Raw genomic sequence first — 20,828 nt, 5'->3', positions numbered from 1 at the left:
GAAAAGCCAATAGAATTTTTTCAAAGATGGATCCCGGAGGTTTTGCAAATGGGAGAGGAGGCTCGCTCAATTGAAATTGAGCGGGCACATAGAGCTTTAAGACCAAAACCAAAAGATGACCAATATCCACGATCAATTTTAATAAAATTCTTAAGATTTCAAGACAAGGAAAGGATTCTACAGGCGGCTGTTCGAGCTGCCAAAGATAGAAAAGGGCCATTGATAATTAAAGGGAAAAGAGTTTTTTTCTACCCTGATATAAGTTACGAACTTTTGAAGAAAAGGAAGAAGTTTAATCCAGTGAAAAAAACCTTATAGGAGCATGGTTATCAATTTATACTGCGTTATCCTGCAACTTTGAAGATTTTTTTGTCTGGTGGAGAAAAAAGATTTTTTGATGACTACCAGAAAGCAGAGCAGTTTGTGCAAGATTCTTTGAATATTCACCAGATACAAGAACAAACTCAGGAGAGTGAGATAGAATGAAGATGAAGATTGGGTTTAAGAATGGATTTGTTGGATTTTTGAAGCTGGATGAAAGTATAAATATAGTATTAATTATATGGAGGGGGTAAGAAAGGTTAATACTGGAGGAAATTAGCTGGGAATAATAATACTAATTTTGTTTATATAACTTTTTTTGTTGCGGGGGAGCTGGAAGAAGCACTGATCGATTGCTACGTTAATCATGTGTGCAAGCGTGGCTTTTGCCGCGACCCATAAAATGGAGGGGGGTAGTGTTGTGTATCTTTTCATTCACAACATTAGTGGGGGGGTATCTTGTTTTTTCTTTTTTTTTCTATTTTTTTTTCTTTTTGCCTGGAAGGTTGGGGGGGGGGGAACACATAGCATCATGGTGAAGTTTAAAGTGATTCCCCAAGGAACTATGAGAGTTGAGAAGATAAGTAATGTTTTAGATTGGAGTAACTTTGACTAATTTATTGATTTTTTTGAGTTTTAATGTTAATGGGCTTAATGGACCAGCGAAAAGAAAAAGAATCTTAACATATATTAAAAAAATGAAGATAGATTTAGCTTTTTTACAGGAAACGCACCTAACAGAAACAGAACATCAGAAACTAAAGAGAGATTGGGTGGGTAATGTTGTTGCGGCCTCATTTAATTCAAAAGCGAGGGGAGTAGCAATTTTGATCAATAAAACGTTACCAATTAGGATACAAAATGTAATAACTGATTCTGCGGGGAGATATGTGATTATACATTGTCAACTTTTTTCTGAACTATGGACTTCTATGAATATTTATGCACCAAATGAAAATGATGCAAAATTCATACAAGAAACTTTTTTGAATTTGGCGGATGCACATGAAAAAATATTAATTGGAGGCGACTTCAATTTTTGCTTAGACCCAGTCTTAGATAGATCAGCCAAGGCTGTTATAAAATCGAAGGTAGTAAATCTAACTTTATCATTGATGAAAGATTTAAATTTGATTGATATATGGAGAAGAATCAATCCTAAAGAAAGAGACTATTCGTTCTATTCCCATAGACATAAAACTTATTCCTTTTTTTCTATTATCAATGCATATTCAACACAGAGTGAAAAATATGGAATATAAAGCAAGAATATTATCAGATCATTCTCCTTTATTAATGACAATAATAATGGCTGATAAGGAAGAAGTGGCTTATAGATGGAGATTTAATTCAATATTATTAAAACGTCAAGATTTTTGTGATTTTATGAAAAAGCAGATTCAATTTTTTTTGGATACAAATTTTCATTCAGTGGAGGATAAATTTATACTATGGGATGCGATGAAAGCATATCTTAGGGGACAGATAATAAGTTATACGTCTAAAATTAAGAAAGAATATATGGCAGAACTAGATCTATTGGAAAAAGAGATTACAAGAATAGAAAAAGAATCACAAAGATATATGTCAGAAGAAAAACGAAGACAACTTGTCAATAAGAAGTTACAATATAATACACTTCAGACATATAGAACGGAAAAAGCAATTATAAGATCTAAACAAAGGTATTATGAGTTAGGTGAGAGAGCACATAAAATTCTTGCCTGGCAGTTGAAAACAGAACAAGCTTCCAAAACAATAAATGCAATTAGAACAAGGGCAAATAACATATCTTATAAACCTCTTGAAATAAATGAAACCTTTAAAAATTTTTATTCTGAATTATATCAATCAGAATCTCAAAACGATGTTAATGAGATAGAAAGGTTTTTATCACAAGTTTCTCTTCCAAAATTGAATTTGGAAGAACAGAGGGGATTAGATATGCCTTTTACATTAAAAGAAGTTGAAGAAGCTTTAGGATCACTTCAAAGTAATAAATCTCCAGGAGAAGATGGTTTTCCACCTGAATTTCATAAAAAATTTAAAGATTTATTATTTCCTCTTTTTATGGAACTAATACGTCAAGCAGAAAAAATACATAAACTTCCAGAATCTTTTTCAACAGCGATTGTAATAGTATTGTCAAAAAAGGACAGAGATCCTATGAAACCAACATCATACAGGCCTATTTCTTTATTGAATACGGATTATAAAATAATAGCAAAAATTTTATCGAATAGATTATCTAAATATTTACCAAAATTAATACATATGGATCAAACAGGATTTATTAAAAATAGACAACTGGCAGATAATGTAACTCGGCTACTCAGTATAATTCATTTGGCACAAAAAAGGGATGAGAAGAGTATAGTAGTAGCTTTGGATGCAGAAAAAGCATTTGATAGATTAGAATGGGATTTTTTATTTAAAGTATTAGAAAAATATGGGTTAGGAACATCTTTTATAAATTGGATTAAAACTCTAAATTCTAACCCTAAAGCTAAAGTAGTGACAAACTCTCAAATTTCAACACCATTTCAGCTAAAAAGGTCAACTAGACAAGGTTGTCCACTATCACCTGCTCTATTTGTATTGGCGATAGAGCCATTAGCAGAACTAATTAGATTGGATCCAGATATTATGGGTTTTAGAGTTAACCAAGAGGAATATAAAATTAATCTTTTTGCCGATGATGTTTTTATCTATTTAACAAACCCACAACATTCGTTACATAAATTATCTTCTAGATTGGATGAATATGGGAAGGTATCAGGTTACAAAATAAACTGGGATAAAAGTGAAATTTTGTCTCTTACTAAAGGAGACTATAGTCAATGTCAATTAGTAACCCAATTTAGATGGCCGGTAAATGGTATAAAGTATTTAGGTATAAGACTTGATAGTGATGTAAAGAATTTACATAAATTTAATTATTTACCACTATTGAAAAAAATTCAAGAAGATCTTGACAAATGGATGATACTACCAATAACATTAGTAGGTAGAGTCAATGTTGTAAAAATGAATATATTTCCGAGATTACAGTATTTGTTTCAAACATTACCAATACAATTGCCACAGAAATTTTTTCAAGAGTTAAATAAATCTGTGAGACAATTTGTTTGGAAAGGTAAAATGTCAAGAATATCATTGGAAAAACTGACATGTAAATTTAGGTTAGGAGGGTTACAACTTCCAAACTTTAAAAATTACTATAAAGCAAATCAACTTAGATTTATTGCATCTTTTTTCGATGATCAAAAACCAGCATGGATTAAAATAGAATTAGACAAGATAGGAGAAAATAAACCTGAAGATTTTATATATAAATGGGAATCTAAATGGATACGGGAAAAGAAAGAATCTCCTATATTAACACACTTGATTGATCTATGGAATAAGATAAATGTTGATAAGGAAACACAGAAATCTTATTAGCAAGGAGACCTTTGTTTCAAAACAGACTTATTCCTTTTACAATGGACAATCAACTTTTATATAATTGGTACCAAAAAGGGATTAAATTTATAGGAGATTGTTTTGAGCGAGGTATATTGATGTCATTTGAACAATTAAAGGATAAATATAAAATATCTAATAATACTTTCTTTTGTTACTTTCAGTTAAGGGCTTACTTAATAGGTAAGCTGGGTCAAACAATGTTTTTGCCAAAAGCTAATGAAATTGAAATTTTAATTCAAAAAGGGAAAATTAGAAAATTTATTTCTTGTATGTATAATTTGATTCAAGAACAGACAATTAAACAAGGAACCCATAAGTCAAAGCAAAAATGGGAAACAGATCTGAATATTAATATTGATGAAATAAATTGGTCAAGACTTTGTCTGGACAGTATGACAAATACAATAAATGTTCAACTTAGATTAGTACAATATAATTTTTTACACCAATTATATATTACACCACAAAAAATAAATAGATTAAATTCAAATCTATCTGATAAATGTTTTCGGTGTAATCAAGAAATTGGTACTTCTTTACATTCTACTTGGTCTTGTTTTAAAATTCAACCCTTTTGGATAAATTTAAGAGTCTTATTGGAACAAATTACTGGCATTCAACTTCCATATAACCCTGTATTATTTCTATTAAGTGATATTGAAGGGATAAAACCGAAACTTAAATTGAATAAATATCAGAAAGAATTTATAAAAATTGCATTGGCAGTAGCTAAGAAGACTGTAGCAGTTACTTGGAAATCTGATTCGTATTTAAGTATGGATCGTTGGAATAATGAAATGGCTAGTTCTATTCCACTTGAAAAAATTACTTATAATTTAAGAGATAATTATCTAACATTCTTGAATATTTGGCACCCTTATTTACAAAAGATAGGATGTCATATTTAAGTGCTCCAACAAAGAATTTGGTTACTTGGGGAAAATAACGAATAATTATACCAAATTTATTTTGAATCCCATGGAGCATGTGGAAACCTTCCAATACCCAGGCGGCTCTTTTTTTTTTCTCTTTCTTTCTTTTAGGTAGGACTATATACATGGGGGGGGGGAGGGTTCAGGGGAGGGGGGGTGGGTAGATTTTATCTTTTCATGTATTCTTTTTGAAAGCTCAATAAAAATTGTATTAAAAAAAATCTTTTTTTAAAAATCAATGAAATGGGGATCCAGAGAAGCAAATGAAGAAATTCTCTTCCAAAATGTGCTACAGTCTATCAACAGATTACAATTACTAACCTTTAGAACTTTGGCATTTACAGACTCCTTTTCCTTGTAGAAAAACCTCACCATCTGAACTGTCAGGTAGGCAGGTAAACGGCATAGTTTAGACTAAATTACAAGAAAATAAGAACGATTTTAAAATAATTAAAACTCAGTAGCAACACGTTATAGCTGCATACTGTCATAACTTGTTTCACATCCGATTTATCCAACAGAAAAGCACAAACATTTGTTCAATAGTCTACTACAAGGTAAAAAATAGAGACGTTCACAATGATTGCACAAAGCTCAATTGCACATTTTCCGATACCAAGACCTTCCCACCATGTACAAAGCATGGGTGAGAAATGTGATGAAACACACTCCGCTTCTCTGGATGAATACAATTTCAAAAACATCCAATACAATGCAGCCCACTTAATTGGTACCACCCAAAATCCTTCTCCTTTGAAGTGGTAGAAGTCCTGTACCTGGTTGAGATAACCTGGCTTAGTAGTTACAATGTATTTTGTTGATACTGTTCTCTATAGCTACTATGCACCAGTTCTGGAGACAGTCAAATGTAAATCCTAACAGGAGTTAATACACCAAAATACTGTATTTTAAAATGAAATTTAAGGAAAGAATTTAATGTATGTTAAAATTTTGGAACAAAGGTGTTGGTTTGCTTATAGGTTTCAACCAGGATTATTTGATTCTATGGTGTGCAAAACTAGATAACAACCAGAGCTGGAAGAAGGGCTGATCAACTGGCTGCAGCATTCCCAAATTTGACAGAAGGGGCAGGGGAGAAATCTGAACAGTATTCATCAATCCCTACTGGAGCCATGGATAAATAGCAATCAATATGGAGACTTTGCAACTTAGCTCAATGTTGCGGATAATATGCCATCTTCTTCTCTTAACTCCAGAAGGTTAGAAAACATCGTGGCAGTATTAGGCCATTCAGCCTTGAGTCTGCTCCATTGTTCAATCATGGCCAATTTACTCTTCCTTTCAACCCCATTCTCCAGCCTTCACCCTATAACCTTTGTTACCAAAAACCTTCAACCTCCACTTTAAATACACCATACTTGGCCTCCATAGCCACCTGTGGCAATTAATTCCAGGTTTCACCCTCTGCTAAAGGGACATCTTTTCATTCTGAGGATTCTGCCCTCTGGTTCTGGACTCCCCCACCATACTGGAAACATCCTCTCCACTTTCACTCTATCTAAGCCATTTCAATATTCTGTCGGTTTCAGTGAGATCTGACCTTCTAAACTCAAGCGAGTACAGGCCTAAAGCTATCAAGTGTTGCTCATATATTAATCCTTTCATCGCCAGGATCAGAATCAGAATCAGGTTTAGCATGTGACGTGAGATTTGTTAACTTAGCAGCAGCAGTTCAATGCACTACATAATCTAGCAGAGAGGAAAAAAAATATAATAATAAATAAACAAGTAAATCAATTACCTATATTGAATAGATTTTAAAAATATGCAAAAACAGAAATACTGTATGCTAAAAAAATGTGAGGTAGTGACCAAAGCTTCAATGTTCATTTAGGAATTGGATGGCAGGGGGGAAGAAGCTGTTCCTGAATCACTGAGTATGGGCCTTCAGGTTTCTGTATCTCCTACCTGATGGTAATAGTGAGAAAACGGCATGCCCTGGGTGCTGGAGGTTCTTAATAATGGACACTGCCTTCCTGAGACACCGCTTCCGAAAGATATCCTTGGTACTTTGGGTTCATTGTCATAAACTTCCCTCAAACCCTCTCCAACACCAGCATATCTTTCTGAATGGTTAGAAAGTGAGTATCTTTCCTTTTTTGGCCTCATTTATTTGTCCACTCTCACCACCTTTCGCAAACATAGGTTATGAGAACGGTTCAGTGATGGGCTGAGTAAAGTTGAATGAAATTATCCCCAATGGTTCAAGAGCTTGATAGTTGAGGGGTAATAACTGTTCCTGAACCTGATGGTGTGGGTTCTGATGCTCCTCTACCTTCTTCTTGATGGCAACAGTGAACAAAGAGCATAGCCTGGGTTGTTGGGGTCCTTGCTGATGGATGCTGCTATACTGTAACAGTGCTTTGTGTAGATGTGCTCAGTGCTGGGGAGAGCTTTACCCTTGATGGACTGGGCTGTATCCACTGCTTTTTATAGGTCTTTCTGTTCAAAGGCGTTGTTGTTTCCATACTAGGCCATGATGCAGCCAGTCAATATACTCTTCACTACACATTTGTAGAAATTAGTCAGAGTTTTAGATGTCATGCCAAATCTTCATAGTCATACTTTATTGATCACAGGGGGAAATTGGTTTTCGTTACAGTTGCACCATAAATAGTCATAGAACCATAAATAGTTAAATAATAATATGTAAATTATGAAATAAGTCCAGGACCAGTCTATCGGCACAGGGTGTCTGACCCTCCAAGGGAGGAGTTGTAAAGTTTGATGGCCACAGGCAGGAATGACTTCCTATGACGCCCTGTGCTGCATCTTGGAGGAATGAGTCTCTGGCTGAATGTACTCCTGTGCTCACCCAGTACATTATGTAGTGGATGGGAGACATTGACCAAGATGGCATGCAACTTAGGACAGCATCCTCTTTTCAGACACCACCGTGAGAGACACCACCAGTTCCATCCCCACATCATCACTGGCCTTACGAATAAGTCTGTTGATTCTGTTGGTGTCTGCTACCCTCAGCCTGCTGCCCCAACACACAACAGCAAACATGATAGCACTGGCCACCACAGACTCGTAGAACATCCTCAGCATCGTCCGGCAGATGTTAAAGGACCTCAGTCTCCTCAGGAAACAGTGACGGTTCTGACCCTTCTTGTAGACAGCCTCAGTGTTCTTTGACCAGTCCAGTTTATTGACAATTCGTATCCCCAGGTATTTGTAATCCTCCACCATGTCCACACTGACCCCCTGGATGGAAACAGGGGTCACCGGTACCTTAGCTCTCCTCAGGTCTACCACCAGCTCCTTAGTCTTTTTCACATTAAGCTGCAGATAATTCTGCTCACACCATGTGACAAAGTTTCCTACCGTAGCCCTGTACTCAACCTCATCTCCCTCGCTGATGCATCCAACTATGGCAGAGTCATCCGAAAACTTCTGAAGATGACAAGACTCTGTGCAGTAGTTGAAGTCCGAGGTGTAAATGGTGAAGAGAAAGGGAGACAAGAGAGTCCCCTGTGGAGCCCCAGTGCTGCTGATCACTCTGTCGGACACACAGCGTTGCAAGCACACGTACTGTGGTCTGCCAGTCAGGTAATCAAGAATCCATGATACCAGGGAAGCATCCACCTGCATTGCTGTCAGAAGGTATGAGCAGATGTGTGAGATTTGCTACTTGGCCTCAGCAAGGTAGAGGTCAGCCCACCACACTACAACAGTGCCCTTTTTGTCTGTGGGTCTGATGGTAAGGTTGGGAATGGTGTGAAGAAAGTGGAGGGCAGTGCATTCAGAGGGAGTAAGGTTCGAGGAGGAGGGATGAGCTTATAGTGTAGATAGAATTTGGCAGGTATGGCGTTGTAGAAATAAACAGTTGTGGTTGAAAGATGATCCTGGCTGAGAACTAAATATCCATGAATACACATCCTATTGAATAGGCAAGGCAGGTGGACTAGCTCTGGTTAAAAATAAAATAAAATCTTTGGCAAGAAGTGACATAGGATCACAAGATCTAGAGTTAAGAAACTTCAAGGATAAAAAGAACCCTGATGAAAGTAACATACAGGTCACTGAATAAACACAAAGGCCTGTCAACCATGAAATATCAACATATTTTAGAAACCTAACAGCAGTTTTCAAATAATCCAATTTTTTTTAAAGATCATATTTAATCGACTGGAAAACAACTGCCAAATGCTCTTTTCATTTTCAAACATACTGATTTATGATACTACACTTACAGATTTGATATACAATGCATTTCTTTGCAATGTAGGAGAATGCTTGGTGATCTCTTCTTGAAGACGCTGAAACGTTAAAAATAAAAGTTACTTTGAGAGCTACTAGAATTGATGTGGTTTTGCCAATACTTAGGTAATTTGTAACTCACAAAAAATGAAATACTTGTAATTACAAGAAAAACATTAAAAACCTGAATAAAAAGGTAAAATAATTTTGATCCCATTTCATAATTTATCTTTAGAAATCTTTGAAAATGTGAATTTTTGATACATACCAGCTTTAGCCCAGTAAATAGATATTTGACCTCCTGATTAATGAAACAACTAAGCTGAAGCTGCGTTTCTTTGCCCTTTGTTACCTCCTCATGTTCAGCCTCTGTACACTTCATGCTTTATGACAGTTAAGGAAGAATCTGAAAGACTGATCTGTCAAAGCCAAAGATGAAAAACTCCATGTATCATAAAGATTAAAATCTTACAGTTTCAGCAAACACTGGAGAAGTTGAAGAAGTTTAACCAATTGAAACTTCTTATAAATAAACCTGTCCTCAATAGTTTCTTCCGTCCTCAGTCTTTGAACACAAGACTGTCAAGGCTTTGTACAACATAGCCTTTTCAACAAGTGTCTAGTCTTACCTTCAAGTGCCCTTGAAAACTGCTTACAAGGTTACTGTTTCTCAAAAGCTATACTGACCTGCAAAGTGTAACAAATAACAAAAGACAGACTAAATTAACGCAATCTGATTTTTCACATAAAACTGTAGTTCAAAGATCTTGACAAAAAAAAATCTTACCAGACACAATGTAGGCGTTTTTGGAAGGAGTCTGAAGTTTTGATAAATTCAGTGCTTGACAGTGGCCATTAAAAGTTTATCAGGGCAGCAAAGTGATGAAATGCAGTATCTACCCAGACCAGGAAGCTTTTCTAAAATTTAGCCCCAGACCACATTAAGAGAAAGCTACATCTTTGTGGCATTTCCACAGGCAGTTCACTTTATTCAGAAAGACTAATATTAGTTCTGTTATCCAGTTAGCCCGAAGTCAAGACGGAGAGGTTGCTTGAGATTGGCAAGGAGAGGGGTGTGAATTAAAATGGGGCAGATAATCTAATGATATAAGGTGACAATAACAGATGGTGCAATGACATAAAGGGATTAGGTATAATCAAAGAAGCTATTCCTTGCCTTCTCATTGCCGATGGTAAGATTTTATATTTTAAGCTTAAAACCATTTTAAATGAAGTAAACATTTACAGATAATAACTAACATAGCAAAGAGCCTATAATTTTTCAGGGAAAAGGAAATCAACATTCTACTCTACCTCTAAGGAGGCAGAGAGAAATGACTAGATCTTAGCGAACCAATCCTTTTGGAGTGCATGATATTCATAAAAACTAATAAGCCACATAATTGATGCTTCAATTGATGCAATAAACTTTTAAAAAATGCTTTAGAAACAGAAAAACAAGAGCGTGGACTGATAAGTTATTTATGAAGTCTGGGGTGCCAGGATGTAACTACAAATACTGTTTGCCAGTCAGTTCTGTTGCACTACACAGCGGGGGGGCGGATTTATGGATAAATGGACGTCAAAGATGATTTGATCCAGTAAATTACAAAGTATACATCCAAGTACAGCAGAGAATGCCAACTTCCACCAATGACCTACTTGCCTTCCTGCTTCTCTAAGTGCATCAGAATGGTCATGTGCAGGAGACAGGAGGGCAGGAAAGGCACAAAATCAGCACAGCAATGCTTACTTGTTGAGTTCTACAGTCAGCTCAGCAGCAAATTATTGGCACACAGTAAATCAGAAGACAGGCATTCTAGCTGAGGAACACAGTGGTTTAACATAGAAAACCCACAGCACAATACAGGCCCTTCGGTCCACGACGCTGTGCCAAATTTGTACATACTTTAGAAATTACCTGGGGTTACCCACAGCCATCTATTTTTCTAAGCTCTATGTACCTATCCAGGAGTCTCTTAAAAGACCCTATCGTATCCGCCTCCACCAATGTTGCCGACGGTCTATTCCATGCACTCACCTCTCTCTGCATAAAAAACTTACCCCTGACATGTCCTCTGTACCTACTTCCAAGCAGCTTAAAACTGTGCCCTCTCGTGTTAGCCATTTCAGCCCTGGAAAAAAGTCTCTGACTATCCACATGATCAATGCCTCTCATCATCTTGTACACCTCTATCAGGTCACCTCTCATCCTCTGTCACTCCAAGGAGAAAAGGCCATGTTCACTCAACCTATTCTCATAGGGCATGCTCCACAACCCAGGCAACAGCCTTGTAAATCTCCCCTGCACCTTTCTATAGTTTACACATCCTTCCTGTAGTGAGGAGACCAGAACTGTGTAGAGTACTCCCAAGTGGGGTCTGACCAGGGTGCTATATAGCTGCAACATTACCTCTCAGCTCTTAAACTCAATCCCACTGTTGATGAAAGCTCAATGCACCGTATGCCTTCTTAACCACACAGTCAACCTGCGCAGCAGCTTCGAGTGTCCTATGGACTTGCACCCAAGATCCCTCTGATCCTCCACACTGCCAAGTGTCTTACCATTAATACTATATTCTGCCATCATATTTGACCTACCAAAATGAACCAGCTCACACTTATCTGGGTTGAACTCCATCTGCCACTTCTCAGCCCAGTTTTGCATCCTATCGATGTCCTGCTGTAACCTCCGACCATCTTCCACACTATCCACAACACCCCTAACCTTTGTGTCATCAGCAAATTTACTAACCCATCTCTTCACTTCCTCATTCAGGTCATTTATAAAAATCACAAAGAGAAGGGGTCCCAGAACAGATTCCTGAGGCACACCACTGGTCACCGACCTCCATGCAGAATATGACCCGCTACAACCACTCTTTACCTTCTGTGAGCAAGACAATTCTGGATCCACAAAGCAAGGTCCTCTTGGATCCCATGCCTCCTTACTTTCTCAATAAGCCTTGCATGGAGTACCTTATCAAATGCCTCGTTGAAATCCATATACACTACATCTATAGCTCTATCTTCATCAATATGTTTTGTCACATCCTCAAAATATGCAATCGGCTCATAAGGAACAACCTGCCTTTGACAAAGCCATGCTGATTATTCTTAATCACATTACGCCTCTCCAAAAGTTTATATATCCTGCCTCTCAGGATCTTCTCCATCAACTTCTCCACCAACCACTAAAGTAAGACTCACTGGTCTATAATTTCCTGGATCTCTACTTCCTTTCTTGAATAAGGGAACATCTGCAATCCTCCTGAACCTCTCCTGTCCCCATTGATGATACAAAGATCATTGCCAAAGGATCAACAATCTCCTCCCTTCCCTCCCACAGTAGCCTGGGGTATATGGACTAAGTACTAATAATTAAACCTCTTGCCCAATGTTTTCAATTTGCAAATAAGACAAACTCAACTGGAAATCGAGAGTTTGTCCATATTTCCACCACTATTGCTACAGCACAATAATTACATTTAAGTCATGCAACAAAAAAAACTCTACTTTTTCCTCTAGAAGAGGTTTCCCCAACAGCTTTACTCTGGATTTAATTTTAAGAAAAGGATACGACGTTTCATATTCTATTCCGAAGAACTGATCAATAAAATTTTTCTTCGATGTTGAAACTGCTGCTCCCTCTGAATTAGTCTACAGAGAGGAATAATGGTTATTCTAGGTAAATATTAGCTTGCAAAGTTTGAGAAATAATATATTTAGGTCTAAGCTTTGTTAATTGTAAAAGATTGTTAATTTGTTAATTTCAAATGTATTTAAATTCACAGATCATTTGATGGGGAGGGAAATTCAGTAACCAAAATTCAATGTTTGGGTCTGACACTGGCTTAGAGATTATTGGCTGTTTTGATTCCAATCACAACAAAGGCAGCACTTTCATTTATTTAAATCTCCAATGAACGAAGACATAACAATGGACGTCCAATATACTGTAACTCATAATTTTTCTATATTAAATGTTAAAAAGATGCAGTTAAAATTTTTAAAGCAATGAGATGTAGATTGAATCAGCAGTTCAGCTGTTATTGACTCCACAACTTAAGGGCTATAAAATGGATTTCAAAACAAAAAGGTCAGGCACAATTACTTGTATTTTAAGAAATACATCCGTTATTAGCTTGTAATAATCCATTCAGAAATAAGTCTGCTATTAACCTCCAACATTTATGTTTTCATACACGATTCAAAGTCTGGTTATGTATTGTTATTTTATTTGTGTAACCTCATAAATAATGTGGAATGTTAATTTGTATCCACCTAACCCAACCCTGTCCTGGACAAGATAATAGCTGCACACTACTGCTCCAAATGACTTCTTTTGCCATCAATTCTCCCTCAATAAAAATTAACAAAGTACTCAGCTTCATTCAGGTTCAATGCAATTTTTCACAAATTTTGAATGCGCAACTAGCTTTGCTTGCTGATTTACCCTATCTAGAATTTTATACTCCAACATGAAAATTCCATCCTTACTCTATTCTAATTCTTATTGATTCTATAAATAAAGCCAAATCAATTAGGCCATAACAATCATAAAGTACGGGGGAGAATTAGGCCATTTGGCCATTGAGACTGCTCCGCCATTTCATCATGGCTGATCCACTTTCCCCTCTCAACCCATTCTCCAGCCTTCTCCCCATAATCTTTTATGTACTGACTAATAAAGAATCTATGAACCTCTGCCTCAAATGCACCCACAGACCCAGCCTCCACAGTTGCCTGCGGCAACAAATTCCATATATTCACCAGTCTCTGGCTAAAGTACTTCCTCCTCATCTCCATTTTAAATGGACGTCTCTCTATTCTAAGGCAGTGCCCTCTGGTCCTAGAATCCCACACCATAGGAAATATCCTCTTCACATCCAATCTATCTAGATCTTTCAATATTTGATAGGTTTCAATGTGATTCCCCTTCATTCTTCTTAATTCTAGTAAATACAAGCCCAGAGTGATCAAACACTCCTCATATGATAACCCTTTCATTCCCAGAATCATTCTTATGAACCACCTCTGAACTTGCCCCAATGTCAGCACATCCTTTTTTAGATAAGTGGCCCAAAACTGCTCACAATACTCTAAGTGAGGCTTCACCAATGCCTTATAAAGTCTCAGTAATACGTCCTTGCTTTTATATTCTAGTCCTCTCAAAATGAATGCTAACATTGCATTTACCTTCCTCATCACTGAAAGTTGATCTTGAGGGAATCTTGCCTGAGGACTCCCAAGTCACTTTGCACCTCAGATTTCTGAATTTTCTGTCTGTTCAGAAGATAGTCTACGCTTTGTTCCTCCTACCAAAGTACGTGACCATACATTTCCCGACACTGTATTCCATCTGCCACTTCTTTGCCCATTCTCCAAACCTGCTTAAGTCCTTCTGTAACTGGCCTGACCCTCCACCTGCCTTTGTATTGTCCACAAACTTGGCCCCAAAGCCATGAGTTCTGTCATCCAAATCACTGACACATAGCACAACAAGAATCAGTCCCAGCACAAGTGGTCCCTGGTCACCAAACGGCCAACCAGAAAAGGCAATGTTTATTCCCATTCTCTTCCTCTGGCCAGTCAGCGAATCCTCTGTCTATGCTAGTATATTCCCTGTAATACCATGGGCTCTTAACTTGTTAAGCAATCTCACGTTGGGCACCTTGTCAGAGGCCTACTAAAATTCCAAGTACATAGCATCCACCGATTCTCCTTTGTCTATTCTACTTGTTATTTCCTCAAAGATTCCAGCAGATTTGTCAGTCAAGATTTTTCCTTAAGGAAACCATGTTGACTTCGGCGTATTTTATCATGTGCCTCCAGTACCCCAAAACCTCATCCTTGACAACTGATTCCAAAATCTTCCCAACTACTATAATTTTCTTTCTTCTGCCTCCCCCACTTCCTGAAGAGTGGAGTGACATTTGCAATTTTCCAGTCCTTTGGACCATGCCAAAATCTAGTGATTCTTGAAAGGTCATTGCCAATGCTTCCACTATCTTCCCAGCCACCTCTTTCAGAACCCTGGGGTGCAGTCCATCCAGTCCAGATGACTTATCCACCTTCAGGCCTTTTTAAGTTTCTGAAGCACTTTCACCCTAGTGATAGCAACATCATTCAGTTTTGCCTCTTTCGCTCTTGAACTTCTGGCATACTGCGAGTGTCCTTCACAGTGAAGACTGATACAATATACTTATTCTGTTCACCCGTCATTTCCTGGCTCTCCATTACAACCTTTCCAGCGTCATTTTTCAACAGTCCAATATCTACTCGTACCTCTCTTTTACTCTTTATGTACCTTTGTTATGCTCTTTAATATTGTTGGCTAGCTTACCTTTATATTTCACCTTTTCCCTCCTTATGGCTTTTTTTTTTAAAGTTGCCTTCTGTTGATATTTAAAAGCTTCCCAATTCTCTAACTTCTCACAAATGTTTGCTCTATAATATGTCCTCTTTTTTGCCTCATGTTGTTTCTGACTTTCCTTGTCAGCCATGGGTATGTTATTCTGCCTTTAGAATACTACTTCTTCGTAATGCATCTATCCTGCACCTTTCAAATTGCCTTCAGAAACTCTCGCCATTGCTGTTTTGCCATCATCCCTGCTAGTGTCCCCTTCCAATCAACTTTGGCCAGCTCCTAGCTCATGTTCCTGTAATTTCCTTTTCTCCACTGTAATACTGATACAACTGACTTTAGCTTCTAGCTCTCAAGTTGCAGGGTGAAGTCTATCATACCACAGTCTATCACAGTCTCCTGAGGGTTCCTTTAGCTTAAGTTTCCTAATCAAATCCAGTATGTTTCTCAACACACAATCCTGAATAGCTCGAAGGCTCAAACACAAGCTGCTCTAAAAAGCCACCTCATAAGCATTCTACATTCTCTCACTTGGGGATCCAGCACCAACTGGTTTTCCCTGTCTATCTGCATACTGAAATCCCCCTATCATAACATTGCCCCTTTGATATGCATTTTCTCTATATTCCATTGTAATTTGTAGACCACTTCTTGCCTATTGTTCAGAGGCCTGTGTACAATGCCTATCGGGGTCTTTTTATTCTCTCAGTTTTTAACCACAGGATTCTACATCTTCTGATCCTGTGTCACCTTTCCAAGGATTTGATTTCATTTTTTCCCAACAGAGCCACCCCAACCCCACTGCATACCCACCTATCCTTTCGATACAATGTGTATACTTGGATGTTAATCTCCCAACTATGATCTTCTTTCAGTCACTACTCAGTGATGCACATATGTCATGCCTACCAACATCTAACTGCACTACAAGATCATTTACCTTGTTCCATAAATTGTGTACATTCTAATATAAATTGAGAGAAGTTCCAAACATCACTTGAATCTACAGACTCTCAATGGTGCAAAATGTGCCTGATTAGTTAAGTAGTCAAAATTTCCAGCTGCTACTTTGTTTGTGCTGAGTGGCCTGACAATAGGTGGGCTGGTTATGGGTTACTTTTCTCTAACCTAATTCTGTTTAGTTTTAAGCTGTATAAAGCTATAATATACCAATACGAGAGGGAAGAAGGCAGAGGTGGGGGAGAGAAGCCAATATCATCACTTCTAATTATTATTGGAAATACATAAGATCACAAGACAAAGGAGCAGAAGTAGGCCATTCGGCCCAGAGTCTGCTCTGCCACTCCACCATGAGCTAAACTATTCTCCCATCTAGTTCCAATTTCCGGCCTTGTCCCCCATATCCCTTGATACCCTGACTAATTAGATACCTGTCAATCTCCTCCTTAAACACCCTCAATGATCGGGCCTCCACAGCTGTACGTGGCAATGAATTCCATAAATCCATAACCCTCTGGCTAAAAAAATTTCTCCTCATCCTATTGACATTGGTTAAATACATATTCAACTGTATTCCCTATTGTAAAATATTGCCTGCATTCACCATGTTCACAACTGTACTGGTCAAAGACCTATGATGCAATAATAGAACAATTTCAACAACAAAAAAAATAACAACTTCATGAGAGGTGAGAGAGAAAAGTAGCATTATTCAAATATTTTGAGATCCATATATCAAATTTTAATCAAAGTCTTTCTCGAACTTAGCTATGAGAATTTGCAACAATATCACATTAAGTGAGCTATATTAACTACACTTATACCTCCAATGGTGCATCTGATTCCAAAGGGTCAAGCTTCTGTTGCAGCACCCTCATGATCTGTACCCAACACTCATTAGCATCCTGGAAAGGATACATAAATGGACAATTAGAAATGTCACAGGCTTTACATCTTCAAAAACATTTTATTTTGTACTTTCATGCATTTAATAAATAGACAATCTTGAACTCCTAAATTACCCTGATTGGTAATTTGTTGAAAGCAAACCAGCTCAAGTCAGATTTATTTTCCAATAAATCGTTCATCTGAGGTACTAAAGTTCTAAGTACCATATTTTTTCATATAATTATTAGAACGTCAAAGAGAAGCTGCTTACATTGCAGTTGAATGTCCCTAATATTTAACTGCAAAGATAAACAAAGATGCAAGAGTCAACTTGGGAAGCTCGATATAACTTGTCACTGCCTTAAATTAAATATTTTAATTAATTCATGTGTTTTTAATGCAGATTTCTTAATCTATTCTGTTACAGTAAAATTTCCAGGTGCTATAAGCAATCTGTGCTTAATAATTTGAATGGGTAAATCGATATCAAAAAAAAGGGAACAAATGCTGGAAAAACTCAACAGGTTAGACAGCATCTATGGAAATGAATAAATAGTGGAAATATTGGGATGAGACCTTTCACTAGGACACTACTGAGTTCCTCCAACATTTTGTGTGTGTTGCTCTGAATTTCCGGTTATCAGCAGAAACTCTTGCATTTGCAGAAGAACCAACAAGTTGTTTTTACAAAGGAATTAATTAGACAAAGCCCACAATGCATACTGGGATAAATATTATTAAATCAAACTTGCTGAATTTTAGATTTTTAAAATCTATTTAGAGATAATAGCATAGGACAGGCTTTTCTAACCCAAAGAGCTGTACCTCCCAGCAAACCCACCCATTTAACACTGGCCTAATCACAGGACAACTTACAATGACCGATTAACCTATAACCCAGTACATCTTTTGACTGGGGGAGGAAACAGGAAAACCCAGAGGAAACCTATGCAGTCACAGGGAGAACATAGAAACTCCTCATAGAATTGAACTCTAAAGCTCTGATATCCATTTCAGGTGAAAAAGAGACACTGGCTCATTTTCTAAATGGAAAACGTTTGATGGAATAAGCTTAATATCACTGTGACTGAAAAGGAGGGAAGGAGATCGATTTGGACAAATATTCCATCTGTTATTTTAAATTACATTCACCTGGAAAATAATTAGGAAAAACAATCAGCGAATGCAATCTTCTAATAAAATTAAAGTCTAATTCCACAATTTAAAATTTATTTAAAGCTCAGTTTTATCACCAATACTAAAAAGTACAAATCTTTTCAAGGAAGGATGGGGAAAGATAATTGGTGCTTTGATGATCAAACAAAACATACAGGGATTTAGATTTCTGGATCATTGGGACCTCTTTTGGCCAGGCGTGACCTGTACAAAAAGAATGGGTTGCACTTGAATCTGAGGGGGACCGACATCCTGGCAGGAAGGTTTGCTAAGGCAAACCCTAGGGGAGAGTTCAGATTAGGTTTGGGGGGGGGGTGGGAACTGAACTGAAGAGACAGAGGAAGCGGCTGTTGGCTCACAAATAGAGAAAGCTTGGAGACAGTGAGACAGGGAAGATAGGCAGGTGACAGAGAAGGGATACACTCAAACCGATGATTTGAGATGTGTCTGCTTTAATGCAAGAAGCATCATGAACACAGCAGGTGAGCTTAGAGTGTGATTCAGTACTTGGAGCTATGATGTTGTGGCCATTTACAAAGATCTCTAATGAAATGGTTACTTAGAGTAGCAGGCTTCAGATGTTTCAGAAGGGACAGGGAGGGAGGCAGGCAAAAGAGGTGGGGGTGTGGCACTGCTGATCAGAGATAGTGTCATGGCTGCAGAAAAGGAGGGTTGCAGATGTTGTTCCCTTATTCAAGAAAGGGAGCAGAGATAGCCCAGGAAATTATAGACCAGTGAGTCGTCTTACCTCAGTGGTTGGTAAGTTGGTGGAAAAGATCCTGAAAGGCAGAATATATGAACATTTGGAGAGGCATAATATGATTAGAAATACTCAGCATGGTTTTGTCAAAGGCAGGTTTTGCCTTCTGAGCCTGATTAAATTTTCTGAGGATGTGACTGAACACATTGATGAAGGTAGAGCAGAAGATGTAGCGTACATGGATTTCAGCAAGGCATTTGATAAGACGCCCCATGCAAGGCTTATTGAGAAAGTAAGGAGGCATGGGATCCAAGGGGACCTTGCTTTGTGGATCCAGAATTGGCTTGCCCACAGAAGGCAAAGTGTGGTTGCAGATGGATCATATTCTGCATGGAGGTTGGTGACCAGTGGTGTGCTTCAGGAATCTGTTCTTGGATCCCTTCTCTTCGTGATTTTTATAAATGACCTGGATGAGGAAGTGGAGGGATGGGTTAGTAAATTTCCTGATGACACAAAGGTTGGGGGAGTTGTGGATAGTGTGGAGGGCCGTCAGAGATTACAGCGGGATATTGATGACATGCAAAACTGGGCTGAGAAGTGGCAGATGGAGTTCAACCCAGATAAGTGAGAGCTGGTTCATTTTGGTAGGTCAAATTTTGTTGGCAGAATATAGTATTAATGATAAGACTCTTGATCGTGTGAAGGATCAGAGGGATTTTGGGGTCCAAGTCCACAGGACACTCAAAGCTGCTGCGCAGGTTGACTCTGTGGTTAAGAAGGCATATGGTACATTGGCCTTCATCAACCGTGGGATTGAGTTTAAGAGCCGAGAGGTAACGTTACAGCTATATAGGACTCTGGTCGGACCCCACTGTGCTCAGTTCTGGTCACCTCACTACAGGAAGGACGTGGAAACTATAGAAAGGGTGCAGAGGATATTTACAAGGATGTTGCCCGGATTGGGGAGCATGCCTTCTGAGAATAGGTTGAATGAACTCGGCCTTTTCTCCTTGGAGCGGTGGAGGATGAGAGGTGACCTGAAAGAGGTGTATATGATGAGAGGCATTGATTATGTGGATCGTCAGAGGCTTTTTCCCAGGGCTGAAATGGCTAGCATGAGAGGGCACAGTTTTAAGGTGCTTGGGAGTAGGTACAGAGGAGATGTCAAGGGTAAGTTGTTGTTTTTTTACAAGAAAACGCAGAGAGTGGGAGTGCGTGGAATGGGCTGTCAGTGACAGTGGTGGAGGCGGATACGATAGGGTCTCTTAAGAGACTCCTGGACAGGTACATGGAGCTTAGGAAAATAGATGGCTGTGGGTAACCCTAGGTAATTTCTAAAGTACATACATATTCGGCACAGCATTGTGTGCCGAAAGACGTGTATTGTGCTGTATGTTTTCTGTGTTTCTATGTATAAGATTCTGCCTTAAACACCATTGACACTCAGGGTATTAATTAACCAGGTAAGGCTATAACGTTCGTTTACAGGGATGTTAAACTGCAAATGCAGGATTTAATAGACAGAACTCAGCAGTCATATACAAACTGATTAAAGCAAGGCACTGCAGCTGCAGGTGGTGGTGGCAGCATGTAAACATGACATAGAACCCCTTTAACCAAACATCACTAGTACTACTGTAGGACCCAAATGAAGGACCATGATCAATCAAAGGCATCAGAAGAACTGTGAGAAGCAGGATAAATTCAATCAAATGATGACCTCCCAATGAGAGGATTATATTTATATATTTATTGAGAGAAACCACTTCAGCCCAATGAGCCACACCAC

The 20,828-nt window shown here is 38.1% G+C and overlaps 1 protein-coding gene across 3 annotated transcripts in view; it reads right to left on the bottom strand.

Annotated features, from left to right (window-relative positions):
* The window catches only part of usp14 (ubiquitin specific peptidase 14 (tRNA-guanine transglycosylase)), a 68,465-nt gene that overhangs the window by 27,812 nt on the left and 19,825 nt on the right, over positions 1-20,828 (bottom strand). For all 3 annotated transcript variants that reach the window (XM_063062769.1, XM_063062761.1, XM_063062779.1), the window contains exons 8-12: positions 17,100-17,180; positions 12,529-12,608; positions 9,217-9,331; positions 8,942-9,007; positions 5,043-5,135 (exon numbers count right to left, since the gene is read on the bottom strand). In XM_063062769.1, coding sequence (XP_062918839.1) covers positions 5,043-5,135; positions 8,942-9,007; positions 9,217-9,331; positions 12,529-12,608; positions 17,100-17,180 — 435 coding nt within the window. The remainder of the gene's footprint in view (positions 1-5,042; positions 5,136-8,941; positions 9,008-9,216; positions 9,332-12,528; positions 12,609-17,099; positions 17,181-20,828) is intronic.

The sequence above is a fragment of the Mobula hypostoma genome, chromosome 1 (genome assembly GCF_963921235.1).
Source record: "Mobula hypostoma chromosome 1, sMobHyp1.1, whole genome shotgun sequence".
NCBI classification, from domain to species: domain Eukaryota; kingdom Metazoa; phylum Chordata; class Chondrichthyes; order Myliobatiformes; family Myliobatidae; genus Mobula; species Mobula hypostoma.
Note: the sequence above shows the minus strand (reverse complement) of the source record. Positions and strands in the feature narration are given on the sequence as shown.